The 18,159-nt window shown below is 45.7% G+C and overlaps 1 protein-coding gene across 2 annotated transcripts in view; it reads left to right on the forward strand.

Annotated features, from left to right (window-relative positions):
* Mtmr12 (myotubularin related protein 12) overlaps positions 1-10,535 on the forward strand; it is a 67,563-nt gene extending 57,028 nt beyond the window's left edge. For both annotated transcript variants that reach the window (XM_029469717.1, XM_021184161.2), the window contains 4 exons: positions 1,113-1,285; positions 3,870-4,037; positions 4,957-5,118; positions 7,872-10,535. In XM_029469717.1, the coding sequence (XP_029325577.1) occupies positions 1,113-1,285; positions 3,870-4,037; positions 4,957-5,118; positions 7,872-8,441 (1,073 nt within the window). In that variant the 3' untranslated portion in view covers positions 8,442-10,535. The remainder of the gene's footprint in view (positions 1-1,112; positions 1,286-3,869; positions 4,038-4,956; positions 5,119-7,871) is intronic.
* Positions 10,536-18,159: the final 7,624 nt, after the last annotated feature.

Below are 18,159 nucleotides of genomic sequence, written 5' to 3' on the forward strand. Positions count from 1 at the left end.
AAAACAAACAGACAGACAGACAGACAGACAGGCGTGGGAGCATGTGCTTGTAACCTCAGCCCCGGGGAGGAGGAAACAGGAGCCCTGGTGCTCATTAGAAAGGCAGGCCAGCCTAACCCTAAGTTCAAGGCCAGTGAAAGTCCTGTCTTGGAGGTCAAGAAGAAGGTAGACGGTACTCAAGGAACAACACACAGAATTGTCCTTTGGCCTGGCCTCGACGTATACCTGCACACGTGCAGGTTCACACACACACATGCTTATATTTGTGAGACTGTGTCTACTAACCCCAGGTGGTTGCATGGTTGTTAGAGATTTAGGGCATTGTAATTCTAGGGTACGGGAAGGAAGAGTGCTAACAGCATGATTATTATATCTCTAGTTCTAGTTCTCTAGCCCGAATGATACTCTCGCCATCTTCCTTGAGGACATTTTTAAAAAGCAGTATGAGTTGGACCTTTTTGGAAAGGGGGAATAAATAGGAAGACATGGGAAATGTAGACCTGGCTTTAGCATGACTGTGGATGTATTTGTCTTTGCTCTAAGTCAGCAGTGCTAGGCAACTCTGTGAATAGACTTTAGCCTTGTGGATTGTATGAAGTGCATTCCAGGTGGGCATGTGGAGGAATAGCAAGAATTCCTCCTGTAGGCTTGACAAGGAGAAGCAGGCGCCTCTGTGTTCCTCAGACAGAACAGGAAAGAGACTCATGGCTAAAAAGTTCTTTAGTGCAAAGCAATCCAAGAAGGATAGGAAGTGGAAGACAAGGGCCTGCATCTGGAGCAGTGAGAGGTGACTCTCCCCCAGAGGAAGAGAGGTAGGCCCCATCTGCAGTTAGGCAGGCTATTGGTGCACAGCTGTTACTGTTCTCTTTTATGGCATCTACAGGCGCTGTGTGCTAAAAGTTGATTTTTCAGGGCTGCCTTTGTTCAGTAAGCAGATCTATGCTTACCACCCCTGTGTGCTGGGACCTGTCCTGATAAGCCACAAGCAGCCTGTCTCCCCAACTGGCCCTTGTCTATAGGAAGTAATAACAGATCTTGCTCTTAGGAACCCTGTTAGCTGCGTGGGATGAGAACACTGCCTCTTTAACACTCTGCCATCCTACTCCTTGTAGAAGAGAATGCTTCTGATCTCTGCTGCCTCCTCTCCTCTCTGGTACAAGTGATGATGGATGCCCACTGTCGAACCAGGACTGGGTTCCAGAGCCTCATCCAAAAGGAGTGGGTCATGGGTGGCCACTCTTTCTTGGACCGCTGTAACCATCTCCACCAAAGTGACAAAGAGGAGGTGAGTGTCCTCACTACGGACGGTTGCAGTCCTGGGGAGAAACTCCCTCTCACTGGGCCACTGTCCTCAGTCAAATATGCTTGTCAGGTATAAGTGCATACTCCACAGACACCAGGAAGCTGGTCCATCACCTCAGGATGACTTTGAAGGCTTTAAACAACATGAAATCCTTCCGGGACTAAAAGCATATCAATCAATAAGCATGTTCAAAGTTTTCTAACTTGTGTAGAGTAAGGTTATGTATGTTTCATACTAGGAGAAATACTGGTTTTGTAACACTTAGAAAATGACTTCGGAAGAGGGAACCCTTCAAATCCGCTAAATTTAACTTTGCAGTGAGTGGTGTTTTGTATACAAGTTTACCACAGAAGGTACACTTAGCAGAGTCCATGGACCTTATGCTCGTGCCATCCGTCCATTGCTAGAGCCTTTGGAGAGCTGGAGAAGTGGGCCGAGTCCCAGCCTCTCCTCTCTATTGCTCGTCATTGCTCTGTTGTTTGGGGTATGGGCTTTTACCCTTGGCTTTGAACTCAAGAGTCTTCCATCTCCTCATCCCATGTAGCTGGGATTCCGTGAATGCACCACCATCCACCTCAGCTTGCTTCCCTTTACGTGGCTGGCTCAGCCTCTCCGAATTTTTTTATGTTTTTATTTCATTTTATTTTAAACAAGGTATTACATATCCCAGGCTTGTTTCAATCTCATTGTGTAACCAAGGATGACCGTGAAGTTAGAATTCTGTGTTCATCTCCCAAGCACTGGGATTATAGGCATATACCAGCGCCACCAGTTTTACGTCTGCAGAGCCACATCCCAGCCTGAGTTAACATGTAGTTTCCTCTGGATTGTAGTGTACTGTTTCAGGCAACAGCAACACAAAACTCCTTGGTTCTCTTTGCTATCTAATGAAAGGAAAAATGGACTCAACCTTACCTAATTAAGTCATCTTTAGAGTGAACACATGCTAGTAGTGTGAATTGTGGCTTCTCTTACTCTCGATAACTAACCAACATCTTTGTCTGTGATGTAGAACAACTTGGCATAGCACATTGTGTGAATAGAGAACCTTGGCTTCTGCTCTTCAGGGCTTGACAGGTTCCTGGGGATACTCAGGCCTCTGTCACTATGCCAGTTAACTTCTTTCAGGACAGACCTATGCTCTTCTGTATGCTATCAAACTTAAAAAACCCACCATTTCTTAGTCTTGGAAGGGACCTGGAGGAAGTAACTTGAAAGGCTGATGAGCTACACATACTTTGATAGGCAGAGAGGGGTGATGCTGTTTGAAAGGATGTTATTTTGCATGTCTTATGAAAGGGAGACTGAGGGGCTCTGTATCTTAGTTTGGAAGAAGCCAAGAGAAGGCCTGTGCTCAGCCATTTTAGGGTCACTCACACTTAAGAGCCCTGCCCTTACTATACAGTGAGGTTTGTATGTTTGTCGTTCATATATTTAGCACATATAGGTATATGCCTCCAGTCCCAGTGCGTGGGAGATGGACACAGAAGGAATAAATTTCACGTTCATCCTTGGCTACATGATGAGTTTGAGACCAGCCTGAGATTATAGTACCTTAGTGGTATTGTCCATAATAGGTAGCATGAAGCCTCTTGAGACCCAACATGCTGACTTCTAAAGGAGACCGGGCTGGCGTGATTGTGATGTTATTGATGTAGAGCTGGCCTTTATCCAGTAATTCTTAACCTTCCTCTTAGCAGTTGTGTGATAGGCCTGCATCTCTACTCTTGTAGAAGGTGGACACTGTCACGGTCTTGCCTTACCCTGTTGCAGGATCACTGGTGGATCTTAAGTGTAGTTCAACTGAGAAACTGGCTCAAAAGAGGACCCAGTTAACAAAACACATTTGAACGTAGGTAGGATCCCATTATGCAGCTTTTGCCTTTGCCTTCAGGGGCCTCCCTGAAGTGGTAAAGAGGGGAACCTTCACCTGCTGAGTCTCCAGCACTGCCCCCACCCATTATCACAGGGGCAGGCAGGAATGCCCCCATATACTGTTTTTCCTGACAAAGTATAAAATGGCAGTCATTCCGATGTCCTAGTTTTGCAGTTGAATTCTCTGAAGAAGAATAGAATTCAACAGCTGAGCAGTGGTGGCACATGCCTTGAATCCCAGCACTCAGGAGGCAGAGGCAGGTAGATCTCTGAGTTTGAGGCCAGCCTGGTCTACAGAACAAGTTGCAGGACAGCCAGGGCTACACAGAGAAACCCTGTCCTCTTGAAAAAACAAAAACCAAAACAGAACAAAAACCCAACAACAACAAAAAATTCACTTAATTGGAGTTGAGAATTAGTGTTCTCTATCACCGAAGCTGATTGCAAGCTCGTGTGTGTTAGTATATAACCACTGTGCAGTTTTAGGCACTCATCTTGGGCACGGTAGGTACTTGAGATGCTGATGCTAACCCACAGGGTCCTGGTCTCCCTGAGAACGTTCATCACTTGGAGTAGGCTGTCTGTTCGCCAGAAGCAGGGTTCCGAAGCTTCTGGTGGCTGTCCACTGAGCTCGGGACAGGCCCTGCTGGACCTAGGCTTGCTAAGTAATGTGTGTCTTGTTCTCACATAGGTCCCTATCTTCCTGCTTTTCTTGGACTGCGTCTGGCAGCTGGTGCACCAGTATCCCCCAGCATTTGAATTCACAGAGACATACCTGACTGTTCTGTCAGATAGCCTGTATATACCTATTTTTAGCACCTTCTTCTTCAATTCACCTCATCAAAAAGATACTAACATGGTAAGAGTCCCTCTTAAAGACCCATGTGTTCGCCTTTAATCCCAGCACTTGGGAGGCAGAGGCAGGCAGATCTCTGAGTTCAAGGCCAGCCTGGTCTCTGTGTGTCAAAGAAGCTGCATCTCACAGACTCCATGCATAACTGTGACTCTAAAAGTGGCATGTATTCAAGGTATCCCAGCCGTTCCTACCTAGGAAAGTATTTAATCCTTTCAGCACACTCTGGTTATATATTTTCATCCCAGAAAAAGCTTGAAACACAATAAGTATCTAGCCCAAGAATATATATTGCAAGTATTAAGGTGAAAGTCAATTTTGGAGTTTGGGGGTTAAGCCAAATTAAAAGTTAACCTTTTTAAAGGTAGACCAGATGTCCTCTCTTCATTACCTTAATGCTTAGAGTTACTCTGGGACAAGAATGGATTCCCAGGGAACAAGATAGCTGGGCTTTGACTTTGGTCCCTGCTCAGCCTGTGCCGCAGGTGATCTGTTCATGTCTGTGCCTTCATCTAGCCCTCTCCTGCTTTGTGGGTTGACTTTGAGTTGGTAGATTGCAAGGTCCCAGAAGGATGCAGGAACAGGGAAGCTGTATCTTAGACAGCCCTGGGCTCAGTGACAGCCTTGCAGCCTGCCTGCTCCACACCCTCAGGTGGTTCACTTGTGCGTTCTTAGCCTCAGTTTCCTCAGATGGCAAATATGGGAAGGTAGGGGTTAACTCACCAGGTTATTGTGAAAAAACCCAGCCTGGGAGCAGACACAGAGCACTGGAAATAAGGGCCTTCCACCATCTTCCAAGAGCGTCTCCCTTGAGAAACACAGTACCTCCATAGGCACTCATTCTTCCTGAAGCCTGTTTCTGAGAACGTGTGTTTGCTCTCCAGCCGTTCCTGGAAGCTATGCTGACCTATGCTTGTTTTGGCAGGGTAGGGAAAACCTGGATGCACAAAGCAAGCCTTTGACTCTGCTCACCGTGTGGGATTGGTCAGTACAGTTTGAACCCAAAGCACAGACATTACTCAGAAACCCTCTCTATGTGGAAAAGCTGAAACTGGACAGAGGCCAGCAGAAAGGATCACGTTTCAAAGTAAGATGTGCTGTCTTCACCCCACCCCACCCCACCAGCTCCTCCATCCCATGTGTGTGAGGACAAAGGCTACTTTATGGATCTCTCTGTTGCTGTGTTGCCTCTTCCTAGGGCGTGCAGTTGGGATCTGTGGTGGTGCTCAGGTTAGGGTCTCAGGGATGCCCCTTACTTTAGCAAATCCACCTTTGCTTTGATGACTGTCACTGAGACTGCTGTGACTACAGTTGTGCTGCATGGAATTGTACCTCTTACCCTCTTACACTGAGTGTGGCTGGGAGATAAAGGGAGCATTGATTCGGAAAGTTTACCACACATTTGCCAGTTCTTATCGTTCATAGCGAGACTTTTTCTTTGTTTTTAATAAAAACTTTACTATTTTATTTTATATGCATCTGTGTTTTATCTGATGTATGTCTGTGTACCACATGTGTGTCTGGTGCCCACAAAGCCCAGAAAAAAAGGCATCAGACCCCCCTGGAATTGGGCTTATAGTCCCTTGTGAACCTCCATGTGGGTGCTGGGAATCAGTCCTGAATCTTCTGGAAGGGCAGTCAGTGCTCTTACCCACTGAGCCACATCTCTAGCCCCAAGACTTTGCTTTTTTCTTTTTCTTTTTAAAGAATTATTTATTTATTGTGTGTACATGAGTACACTCTAGCTGTCTTCAGGCACACCAGAAGAGAGCATCAGATCCGTTATAGATGGTTGTGAGCCACCATGTGGTTGCTGAGAATTGAACTCAGGACCTCCGGAAGAGCAGTCAGTGCTCTTAACCACTGAGCCATCTCTTCAGCCCCCCAAGACTTTTCTTAATAAACCTATAAACTGAGAGTGAAAAGCATTATGTCTGCACTGTCTGTCCTGTGTCTGTTCTACCTTCCTACTGCAGGGGGATGGCTGTGCCCCAGTGTTTACACAGTTGTCCCCTCCAGCTTCGGCCCATGAACTGGAGTTTGCCTGCCTGTACCCTAAACCACAAAATACAAGTCCTTATTTTCTTTTAGGTAAACTTGTTCCTGATTTTACTTACTATCATGCCCCAGAGCTCTCTAACTGATGCACAGTTTAAACAGCATTCCCTGGTCTGCATTCTGTCACGTGGCCTGGAATCTCTCTCAGATCCCTTAGGCTCTCAGAACCCATAGTGCTGGCAGATCTACACCTGTGCATGTCATTAGCTTTCCCATTGCTGTTCTGCCTGTCTTGCCTGAATCTCAGGGCCTCTGGGAGCCCCACCAGTTCAGGCGTGGAACGAGGTTCTAGTCCAAGAAAGACTGGATGCAGGTGAGCCATGGCCAGCACTTGGAGACAGTGTCAGCTGCTGGGCACTAGACCTGTCATGTCACCTTCTTAGCTGTCCTCAGGCCCAGGATGCTAACCTTTTCTGCTGGTAGAGCAAGATTGCTTGCTGCATCTCATGCAAAGATGTGCTTTTCTGTGGTGTGCTGTGCCCCCTGGTGGCAGCCTGCTTGTCCTCTAGAGAGCTGGGCTAGAGTCACAGAACTGACTGGTACCTGTGGGGCAAGAGCTGCTGGGACAGCTAAGCACCCCTTATCTGATGTCCTCACTGTCTCTTTTTAGAGACAATGGCAGGTAATGTTAGCTCCAGGAGAGGTTGGGAGGGAAGATACAAGCCAGAGGGCAGGATAGCAGGCTGTGTAAATGAGGCAGGGTCGGGGTGAGCAACATTGCAGGGCTCACATGAAAACTCCCTGTGTAATCCAAGCTAGCCCTAAGCTCCTGGCTGTGTCTGGTCTCAGCCTCCCAAGCATGGAGTTATGGGCGTCAGCCACTGCTCTCCTGTAAGCAGTGGATACCTTAAGGACAGAAGAATTGGCAGAAAATTCCTCTTCCTGCATTTGTGCCTTTTCCTTGAACATCGAGGAGTCCCCACAACCTCTGACCTGTCTTCATAACCCTCTCACAGTGTACCCAGAACGTAATACCTAACTTTATTCCAGAGAAAGTTAGCAAGCAGGAACAAAACTTAAATGCTGTTTCCTGCTCTGAACAGCCTGTCAGACAAGAATATCTAGCCAAGTAAGCGCATTTCTCTACTGATTGCCCTTGTTCAAGAGAGACATTATGACTTCAGCTAGAACCACTGAGTGCCTGATAAGCTAAAAGGTTATTTTGTCCCTGGGATGATATCTTCAGGTGGTCAGTGCTGATGCCTTGAAGATGTGCAGAAGAGGCTGTAGAGAAGAGTTCTCAAAAAAAACAAAAAACAAACCAAGCAGTGCCCGGAGTGGTGGCACACACCTGTACCGCCAGTGATTGGAAGGCAGAAGCAGAAGGATTCCAGTGCTGCTGACCAGAGTGCTCTACACAGTAGACCGAGGGTTCCAGGCTGACCAAGGCTACGACATAGCAGAACTATGTCTCAAAAAGTCCCCAAGACTGGCCTAACTAACATGTGTTAAACTGGTGCCTGCAAAGTACTTTGTGTCTATTGGTACCCTTCTCCGAAGGACCAGTCTATCCCAGCATGCCTTGTGTGCAGCCCCACATATGTCAGGTTTCTCTTGTTTGTTGATGGTGTATCACACAGATCACTCACGGCCACCATAAGCAGGCAGTCTCTCCTGTGTACTCCGCATTTGAATAGATACACAGGAGATGGCAGTTCTTATGTCTCTCGACACTGCTCATAGCAGGATGGTGATGCTCATTATATTCATTATTATTATTTTAATGAAAATAACTGTGACTTTGCCTCCTAACCAGATACTTTTTTGTGTTTTCTTTCAAAGCATCAACGACAACTTTCTTTGCCACTTACCCAGTCTAAGTCATCTCCCAAAAGAGGATTTTTCAGGGAAGAAACAGATCATTTAATCAAGAACCTCCTAGGCAAGAGAATCAGTAAACTTATTAACTCTTCCGATGACCTCCAGGACAACTCCAGGGAGTTCTACGACAGCTGGCATAGCAAGCCCACAGACTACCACGGCCTGTTGTTACCTCACATTGAGGGGCCAGAAATCAAGGTGTGGGCTCAGCGCTATTTACGTTGGATTCCAGAAGCCCAAATCCTGGGTGGTGGCAGAGTGGCTACAATGGGCAAACTCTTGGAGATGATGGAGGAGGTGCAGAGCTTGCAGGAGAAGATAGAGGCAAGACACCACAGGCAGGAGGCTGTCCATGCAGAGGCACCCGGCCTGCTCAGGAACTCAGTCCGCCTGTCTTCCTTGTTCCCCTTTGCACTGCTCCAGCGACATTCGGCCAAGCCTGTCTTACCCACCAGTAGCTGGAAAGCTTTAGGAGGTGAAGATGACCTGGCCAAACGAGAAGATGAGTTTGTGGACCTAGGGGACGTGTGACCTGTCTCCTCAGGGACTGTGAAAGAGGCACACTATATGGTGGGACAGTTGTTCCCTGGACTGGTGTCATGGTGTTAGCCCATTGCTGTGAAGGAGAGCAGAGGCTTTCGGGAAGAGAACTGGTTCTCCTTTTCTTCCACAGTTCTGGAAGACATTCAATGAAAGCCGTGCCTCTAGTATGCATAGGAGGGAGTTCCTCCTTGGCCTGTCATAGGATGGAGGTCGTCTCCTGACATCTGTATTATATGTACACAAAATGGCTCACGGCCAGGCTGCTGTGAGAGCTTCCTCCTGTTGTTTCTGTGCCAAGGTAATTATGTAGCCATTCCGAACAAGAGGTATTAAGGGATGTGCTTAATCCATAGCATATCCCTTGACTTAAACCATAGCATATTCCAATGCGTGTGTACACACACGCAGCCCATAGAAAACTTGGACAGTTCTGCTGCTGTCATCCATTCCAATGTTCAGTGCCTCCTTCCTGGACTGTAACAACACAGGATGGGGGCAGCCTCCTTCCCTTTTCCTTTGCTGTCACTCCCACCTTGCCTTTTCCTGCTCTATGGCATCCTAGGAGTCCACCTTGGTGTGCATCGTCCCAGGGTCCTGCTGCTGAGGCTTGTTGATTAAATGGGGGCAGTCCTCTGTCTTCCACGGGGGAACTCATTCCTGGAGCCCTCAGTTTTGGCCACACATTTGGCCCTCTGCTCACCACACCTGGACTGTGCCTCTCTGCAGCCCCTCACCTGGTCCCCTTGCCTTCCCCATTACTCTCACAGATGCTGGGGCAGGCAGGCCAATTTGAATGTGGCTTTCACAGGAAAGCAGTCGTGTCAGAAGCAGGTATGCCTCAGTGATGTAAAAAGCCATAAAAGAAACTCAGCTCTGCCTAGTCACCTTGGATCTGCTGTTTTAAAGATAGATATTTTTTTAATGTTTGAAAGAATCCTTTGTAAGGCTCAGTCCTATCATTCTCAACAGAGCCCTGTTCAGTCCCACAAACGGTGTGAAGAGTGGGAGTGGGCGAGGGACCTCACTGAGTCTGCCTCAAGTGTTTGCCTTTTATCTGTATTTGCTGGTCAGGAGAGGTCCTGTTGAGGGCGTCTCTGTTGCTCACGGGCAATAAGACATTTTGAAACTTCACCAAGAATCCTTTCTGATTGCACTGAATCATCTTTCATACGTAATGATAATTTTTCCTCGTCTCCCTCCATAATAATGCACATCCGGGTTGGTGTGTTGGCCCAGCAAGGGGAGGGGAGGTTAGGATGTTGTTTCGGGGCCAATGCACTCAGTCTCGGTTGCCTTAAGAGTCTTTCAGGCCAGGTCCGTGCTAGGCTTGCGCTAGGAACTTAGAACACACCAGTCCTTAGCTCCCTCTCCCTGGGCTCCTGGGGCTTCTCTAAACTAGCACTAACCGCCACGCCCTGAGCCTCTGCCTCCCAAGTCCTCAACGGAGAGAATTATTTTTGTTACCATATTATAACGTGAATGTTTATATGGTAGACTCTACAGTCTTAGTGATTTTCTTTCCAAAAAATGCCTCTTGTGATGTTTTGTACTTCACAACGTATGGTTTAAAGGCACATGGTCATGACCCTTGTTATAGCAGTTGAATGTGCATTAAAATATTTTTTCTATTTTTTTAAATCACAATAGAAAAAGTAAATAAGCTGTTATGACCTGTGTGGTTATGACTTATGTATTTATATTTGAAGCCAGATTTCTATAACTTGGATTTGTGTATAGAACTTCCCGTGGGTTTATATATTGTGTATTTTTATTCAAGATTGAGATGCGGATTATGCTTAACATTAAAAGATAAAATAAGACCATTTGTTTAAAACACACTGTGCAAGTTTGGAAGTGTCTGTTAATAATTTACTGTGTATAATACTTGCATTTGTTTATACCTCTATGTTTTTACACTGAAGATAAACTAGCTTTAATTAAATTTTTAAAATGTAAGGGCCTAAGCTATTAGACTGAGTCAGCTTCACTGTGCAGTTTATTTTCTGGCTGTTACTGAGAGTCTGTATATGTCTCACTGCACTGGAGCTGGCTGCAGAGATTAAAGAGCAGCCTTGAAACCGCCATGGTTGATGTGCATGGTCTGCGCCTAGTTAGTTTATCCTCCTCATCCATTCAGGACATGATACACGTGTCCTGGCTTCTGGCAGGCCCCACAGCAGACAGAGCCCAGGGAAGCACAAGGCTGTGCTTTCCTGGAACCCCCACACTTCCACCCTTTCCTATCCTCTGCGTATATGCATGTGTATGTACATGTATGAACACTCATGTGGTTGGCTGGTAATAGGCAACCAGCATCCAGACAAATACTCAAAATTCCAAATGATAATAAGATGCTCAGAAGAGGGTTGATGAGATGGCTCAGCAGGTACAGGAGCTTGCCACCAAGCCTTAGGACCCTAGTTCAATCCCCAGGATCCAACAGAAAGAACTGACCCCTTTAAATTGTCTTGTGACCTCCACACATACCCTCTTGTCTGTGGTCCCCACACAAAATAAGTAAATGTGGTTTCTAGCTATCTGAAGAGAAGGTAATTGGGTGAGTGAAAGAAAGGGCTTTTGTGTCCTTGAAATGAGCTAGTGCAGCATCTTTGCCCTGAGGGGGTCTATGATGTCTCAATTTTATTTCTTGCTGAAAGGGACCTGAGTTCATAAAGCTGGGAAACAGGCTTTGTTTTTCTTTCCCGATGTGAAAGATGAGCTTGTCCTGAGCAAATGACCTAGGAGAATAGAGGGTTACGTAGTTTGTTTAACACTGAGTTGGAACATGTTGCTCGTTTTGTTCTGGATTCTGTTTCTTTGACCTATTCCACCTGCAGATCCGGCTTCCCGTGCCTTTGCTGGTCCACACCTAGAACACCCTTCCCAGTCTGGCTAACCTCTCCTGTGTCCAGAAAGCCAGCTTTGCCTGAGACTCTCCTGGAATCTTAAATAGGCTCTTGTTGCCACTCAGACTTATTTTGTAAAGACTGACTGACTTTTATATTATATGCATGCGTGTTTGCCTGCATGTGTGTTATATATGTACCACATGTGTGCCTGTTACCTGCAGACAAAAAGAGGCCGTCAGATCCTATGAAACAAGTCACAGGTTGTTGTGAAACCACCATGTGGGTGCTAGGAACTAAACCCAGATCCTCTTTGAGAGCAGCAAGACCACTGAGCCATCTCTCCAGCATCTCTCCCTCAGCCCCCTTCCCAGACTTCTTTCTTAGATATTTGTGTTATATTCTTGAAAGACACGGCTTTCTTATTCCTCCATCTCTCCGTCTTGTCCAGAAAGGACAATAGGAGACAGTTCCTGTTGAGAGCTAGCCCCGTGCTTCATGCTTCCTCCCAACCTTCCGGAGGGACAGACTATAACCTGACTAAAGCCCATTTTCTGAGCTCCTCTGATCGGTAGTCTAAGAGGGGCTGTTCAGGGCTATGGTTACACCGTTACTATGATCCATATTTACAGCGCCATCCTTGGGGCAGGGCAGATTGGAGCCAAGCATCTGGAATGGCGTGCACATGCACACATAGGCAACACTTGAGGGCTTGTGTGTGCCGCCATTTCCAGAGAGGTTTAACTGAAATGGGAGGGCCCACTCTGAGCCTGGGCAGTAGTAGTCCCTGAGCTGGTGGAGCCTAGGCCAAACAAAATGAGAAAGCCAGCTAAGCACCAGCCATCCCTGCTGTCCGACTGCTCACACGTGTCCAGCCACCTGATGGGCTTGCTGCCATGGAGCACTGTACCTTCAAATTGTGAGCCAAGATAAACCACCCCTCCCCCCCTTTTGGGGGGAGGAGGAGGGGAGGTATTTTGTAATAAATAGCATTGAAGACACTAATTAATAGGTCTATCGGGAATCTCCCAACACCCCTTGCAAAAGGCCATACACCACCCTGAAAAATACTAGGATAGGGAAAGAAGGGACCTGTTTGGCTGGATTCCCATTTGCCAGAGAAGTATACTAGTGTTTGGTCCGGTGAGATTGAAAGCCTGACTGGCCTGAGTAATGCAGTCAGTGTTTTGCATACTATTTACATGTCATTTAAATATTCAAGAGGAAAATATCTTGTTCAATTGGTGGTTTAATGATTTAACAACAGGCATTGGTAGCCTACTTTGTGGTTTAGATTATAATCTTGTCTTCAGTAATTAAAGAGTATGAAGTGTATAGTTGTGGAAATTATGAGCCTTTTGGCCACTTATAAAAATAAACTTTATAGTCTTACAAAACAAAAAGCTGTTGCCTTTGAGTCGTAAGTGAAGGTATATTCAAAAACCCCTCTTCACAGCCGGGAGATGGCAGCACACAGCTTTGATCCTACCATTTAGGAGGCAGATCTCTTTAAGAGTTTGAGGCCAGCCTGGTCTATAGAGTTACAGGATAGCCAAGGCTACACAGAAAAACCCTATTTTGAAAAACCACCACCAACACCAAAAACCAACCCCCCCACAAAAAAACCCTCCCCTTCACAGCAGTTTGGGCATGGTGAGTGCAGTGCTTGCAAAACAGGCAGAGTGCATGCCTTTCCTGGGTAGGGAAAGAATGCAGGCATGCCACAGCTTACTCCTCAGTAGCCTAATAGGTTCTACAATTGTTTGACCAAGAGGGATGAAAGAGCCTGTGCCCAAACTGATCCAGTTTGTAGGTGAATCTGCTGAGGCTTCTAAGAATTCAGGTGGAGACAGGGCTGGATAAGAAAGGACTCAGTAGGGCTGGAGAGATGGCTCAGCCGTTAAGAGCACTGACTGCTCTTCTGAAGGTCCTGAGTTCAAATCCCAGGAACAATATGGTGGCTCACAACCATCCGTAATGACAACTGATGTCCTCTTCTGAAGACAGACAGCTACAGTGTACTTACATATAATAAATAAATAGGCCGGGCATGGTTGCGCATGCCTTTAATCCCAGCACTTGGGAGGCAGAGGCAGGCAAATTTCTGAGCTCTAAACCAGCCTGGTTACACAGAGAGTTCCAGGGCAGCCTTGGAAAACCTTGACTGGGGTTGGGGGGAGTGGGCAGGTGTTTCATTGTACTTAAATGTACATCAAAACAACAAAACAAAGAGGCTTGTGATGTAACTCAGTGGTAGAATACCCCAGCTAGCACTGCAAGGCTCTGGATTCGATCTCTGGCAAGTGAAAAGAAAGAGAAAAAGGCAAGTGGGAAAAAGTAACCAAGTGGCCATGGCCATCTGATGGTCCGTGGTTACTTTGTGACAGTTGGAAAACTAAGCCGGGTTAAAGCTTGATAAAACAAGTGATCTAGCAGTAGCAATAGGCAGTGTATGTGTGTGCAGGACTTTCTTTATATTTCTGTGTTATTTGATAGGCATTTCCTTTGTTTCTTTCTTTTGAGACAGGGTATCACTATGAAGCCCTCCCCGACCTGGAACTCACTATGTAGACCAGGCTGGCCTCAAACTCACAGAGATCTCCCTACCTCTGCCTCCAGAGTTCTGGGATTAAAGGCATGTACCACCATGCCTGGCTATAGGTTTTGTATTTGGGAAGTTTCTAATTTAGGAAGAAGTTTAAATCCTGGAAATAATTGGAGACAAAGGAGGGGAAATACGGTAGTATATTGGTCATTTAAGGAAGAAGAGATGCCCCAGCCTGACCAAGCTAGCTGACCCCAGAAGGATATAATGGAATTCAGAAAAGAGGAAAGTGGTCGATGTGGGTGGTCATTTGGAAGTTGAGGAAGGAGCCAGAATGTTATCCCCCTCCCCCAGCCACTTTTCTCTATTCTCTTGGTCTCTCTGCTTATCTTCTGCTGTCTAGACTACAGTTCTCAACTTTTTCCTCCTCTGGTCCCCTCTTGTCCCCTCTTGTCATGTCCCCATATACTTTCAGTGATTTGTCTTAACATAGTCACATTTTTGGGCTTGATTTTGTGTGTTTGTGTTTGTGTGTGTGTGTGTCCATTCAAACTCTGAATTGCTATTATTCAAGGTAGAAAGCATTTTGTGCATGTGTCAAGATGCTGTTTGGTCTCAATCCTCATGGACAGAGGAGCCTTTTCTTAAAGTGTTCTTGGTCTCTCTTGGGTCTTTCATCTGCCCAGTCTCCAACAGAAATTATTTTTAATATAGCAGTCAGATTTCAGGTGAAGAGAGTTCTCCGCTGGCTCTGTTTGGGGGCCCAGCTACATGACTGATTCTGTTCCCAATGCAGGTTTCTGCACATCTTTGATTTCATAAACAGACTTTGAGAGCTATCTTTTCATATCACCAAGTCAGCCTTTCTTTTTTAGTTTTTAAAAAAAAGATTTATGAAAAACCAAAAAAGAAGAAAAAAAAAAAAAAAAAGCTGGGCATGGTGGCAACGCCTTTAATTCCAGCACTTGGGAGGCAGAGGCAGGCGGATTTCTGACTTCGAGGCCAGCCTTGTCTACAAAGTGAGTTCCAGGACAGCTAGGACTTCACAGAGAAACCCTGTCTCGAAAAACCAAAAAAAAAAAAAAAAAAAAAAAAAAAACCTTAAAAAAGCGAAAAAAGATTTCTTTTATGTATATGAGTACACTGTCACTCTCTTCAGACACATCAGAAGAAGACATCAGATTTCATTTCAGATGGTTGTGAGCCACCATGCAGATGCTGGGACTTGAACTCAGGACCTGAGGAAGAGCAGATAGTGCTCTTAACAGCTGAGGCATCTCTCCAGGACTTCGTTTTGTTTTGTTTTTTAAATATTAACTTTTTAAATGTACATTGATGTTTTGCCTGCATATATGTTTGTGTGAGGATGTCATATCTTGGAGTTACAGATGTTGTGAGCTGCCATGTGAGTACTGGGAATTGAACCCAGGTCCTCTGGAAGAGCAGTCAGTGCCCCCAACCACTGAGCCATCTCTCCAGCTCCCAGATTCTCATATTTTGTAACGTTTCATGTATTTCTCCAAGTTGATGCTGGCATTGGCCTCATGAGAGGCAACAAAATGCAGTTGATAAGAACCTGGGCTCCCTGAAGCCCAATGCCTGAGTCCAATCCCTTGCTTTGTAACTTATGAAGCTTCACCTAGCCTGGCTTTCAGTTTCTCCCTCTGTAAAAGGTCATCGTTTGTGGAACCTCTGGGAAACTTCTTCATGTAAAGTGTCTGTTGTGAGGTAATGTGTATTAAATTTAGCTGTTGGGCTGGAGAGATGGCTCAGTGGTTTAGAAGAGCACTGACTGGTCTTCCAAAGGTCCTAAGTTCAAACCCCAGCAACCACATGGTGGCTCACAAGCATCTGGAATGAGATCTGACACCCTCTTCTGGTGTGTCTGAAGACAGCTACAGTGTACTTACATAAAATAAATAAATAAATATAAATTTAGCGTTATTATAGAGTATATTCATGAACATTTCCATCCCAGGAACAGTTATCATTGCTGTATCCTAGACAGGAAGTTCCAAAGGCATCTATAAAGTACAAGCGCTTCAGGTGTTGTCAAAAGTCTACCCCAGGATGGGGAAATTGAGGCCTAGAGAGGTGGCTCAGTGGTTAGGGGTATTTACTATTCTCCTAGAGGATTGGGTTCAATTCCCGGCACCTGTATGGTGCCTCACAACCCTCTGTGACTTCAGCTCTGGAGGATTCAATGCCTCTGGCTTTTAAAGACACCCGGTGCCTATACCCATATGCAGACACACACAACTGTACCCTGGGTTACAAATCGGGATAACATACACAAGTCTCAGCCAGGGTTATTCTACCAGAAGTAACTCTGTAGAAGTGAGGGAGATTTGCTACGGAAAGTTTCTGCAGAGGATCTGTCTTTTAAGATGGTTCTGTAAATAATTGTTTTCCCAAGGACTGAAATAAGCAGGCATACAGAAGCAGGGCTTAGCATTTCTTGTTGTTGACTATGTTAGAAGTGAGGCTTTGGGAATGTAAAGTAGCCTTTTGACTGAGTTGTGAGTGTATACATCAAAGGTGGTAAATATGTAGCAATAATTTCCCCTTATGGAGACTACTGAAAGACTAAAGTAGCAATACATTCAAAGTGAAACTTGGTGAACCAATGAGTTTATTGGGGTTTGTATGGAGTGGGGGTGAGGCATTATAGAAACAGGGACAACTCAAAAGTGGTGGAAGCCAAAGTCCACCCCACATGACCAACCTGGATGGAGATCACTGAATTATCTGTAGGAAGCTCAAGAGGTATGAGTCTTCAATTTTCTTTAAGGGGCTGGTCCCTGGGAGTTTGACCATGTTCCAATGAATATATGGGCAACACAAATTGGATTTAGTAGGTTTTGCTTGTTTTTGGTGTGTGTGTGGGAGGAGTGCACAACGGTGGGAAGAATGGGAAGTGAACATGATCAGGGAACGTTATACAAAATTCCCAAATAAGTAATAAAAATATTATGTTGGGAAAAGTTATTTTCCCTCAGAGAGGGAGGGAGGAAAGGAGGGAAGGAGGGAGGGAGGGAGGGAAGGAGAGAGAGAGAGAGAGAGAGAGAAGTCTTCCAGGCTGCTTACTACTTATCTAACCTTAGAGATGGAGGGGCTTTGTAGATTAGTCAATTTCAGGAACTTCCTGAGTTGTTTTTCCCCTAGTCTTAAGAAACAACCACATAGGGGCTGGAGAGATGGCTCAGTGGTTTGGAAGAGCACTGACTGCTCTTCTAAAGGTCCTGAGTTCAGATCCCAGCAACCACATGGTGGCTCACAACCATCTGTAATAGAATCTGATGCCCTCTTCTGGTGTGTCTGAAGACAGCTACAGGGTACTCATCATATAAATAAAATCTTTTTTTTTTTTTTTTATAAGAAACTTCCTTTACAGTTGGTTCTCAGCCTTCCTAATGTTGAGATCACACAGGTGTGGTGACCCACAACCATAAAGTTATTTTTGTTGCTAGCTCATAAGTGTAATTGGCCACTGTTAGGAATCATAGTGTAAATATTTTTGGAGATAGAGGTTTGCCGAAGGGTTCGTGTTTCACAGACTGAGAACTGCTGCTTCAGACCTTCTTGAGCTTTAAGAAGCTTCCTTCCTCCAGGGTAGAACGTTTAACTCAGAAGAAACTGCTACACAAAAGCAGAAGACTGGCTGTTCACCGATGGTCAGGATGGGTTAAGAGGAGAGGGAGGGAGCCAGAAGGAGGATGTGAGTGAATGGCTGCTCTCTCAGCCTTTCTCTTTTTCCCCCTTGAATTCCACTTGGACCCTTGCCTGTGCAGTGGCACTAATTTTAAGATTTTCTCTCCTTGGTAAATCATGTCTGGAAACAGCCCTTAGACACAAAGTAGAAGTGTCTGACTCACAGACACTTCTCAGTCTAGTCAGGCTGGTGGTCAAGGTTAACCATTGCCCTAACTTAGGTCAATCTGTGACATGCTATGAAATATACAAGGAGTGCATGTATGATTACAGTTACTAGACATTCTCTCATAGTTATGGCTGCGGGGCTCCTTTCATCTCAGAGAGTCTGTCCTGGCTAGTTTTACGTCAACTTGACACAAAGTAGAGTTATCTAACAGGAGGGATCTTCTGTTTCGAAAAATGCTTCTGTAAGATCAGGCTAGAAGCGAGCCTGCCAGGCATTTTCTTAATTGGTGATTGATGAGGAGAGCCCAGCCCATGGTGGGTGATTCCATCCCTGGGATGGTGGTCCTGGGTTCTATAAGAAAGTAGACTGAGCAAGCCACGAGGAACAAGCCAGTAAGCAGCATCCCTCCATGGTCTCCAGGTCCTGTCCTGACTT

The sequence above is a fragment of the Mus caroli genome, chromosome 15 (genome assembly GCF_900094665.2).
Source record: "Mus caroli chromosome 15, CAROLI_EIJ_v1.1, whole genome shotgun sequence".
In the NCBI taxonomy this organism is placed as follows: Eukaryota; Metazoa; Chordata; class Mammalia; order Rodentia; family Muridae; genus Mus; species Mus caroli.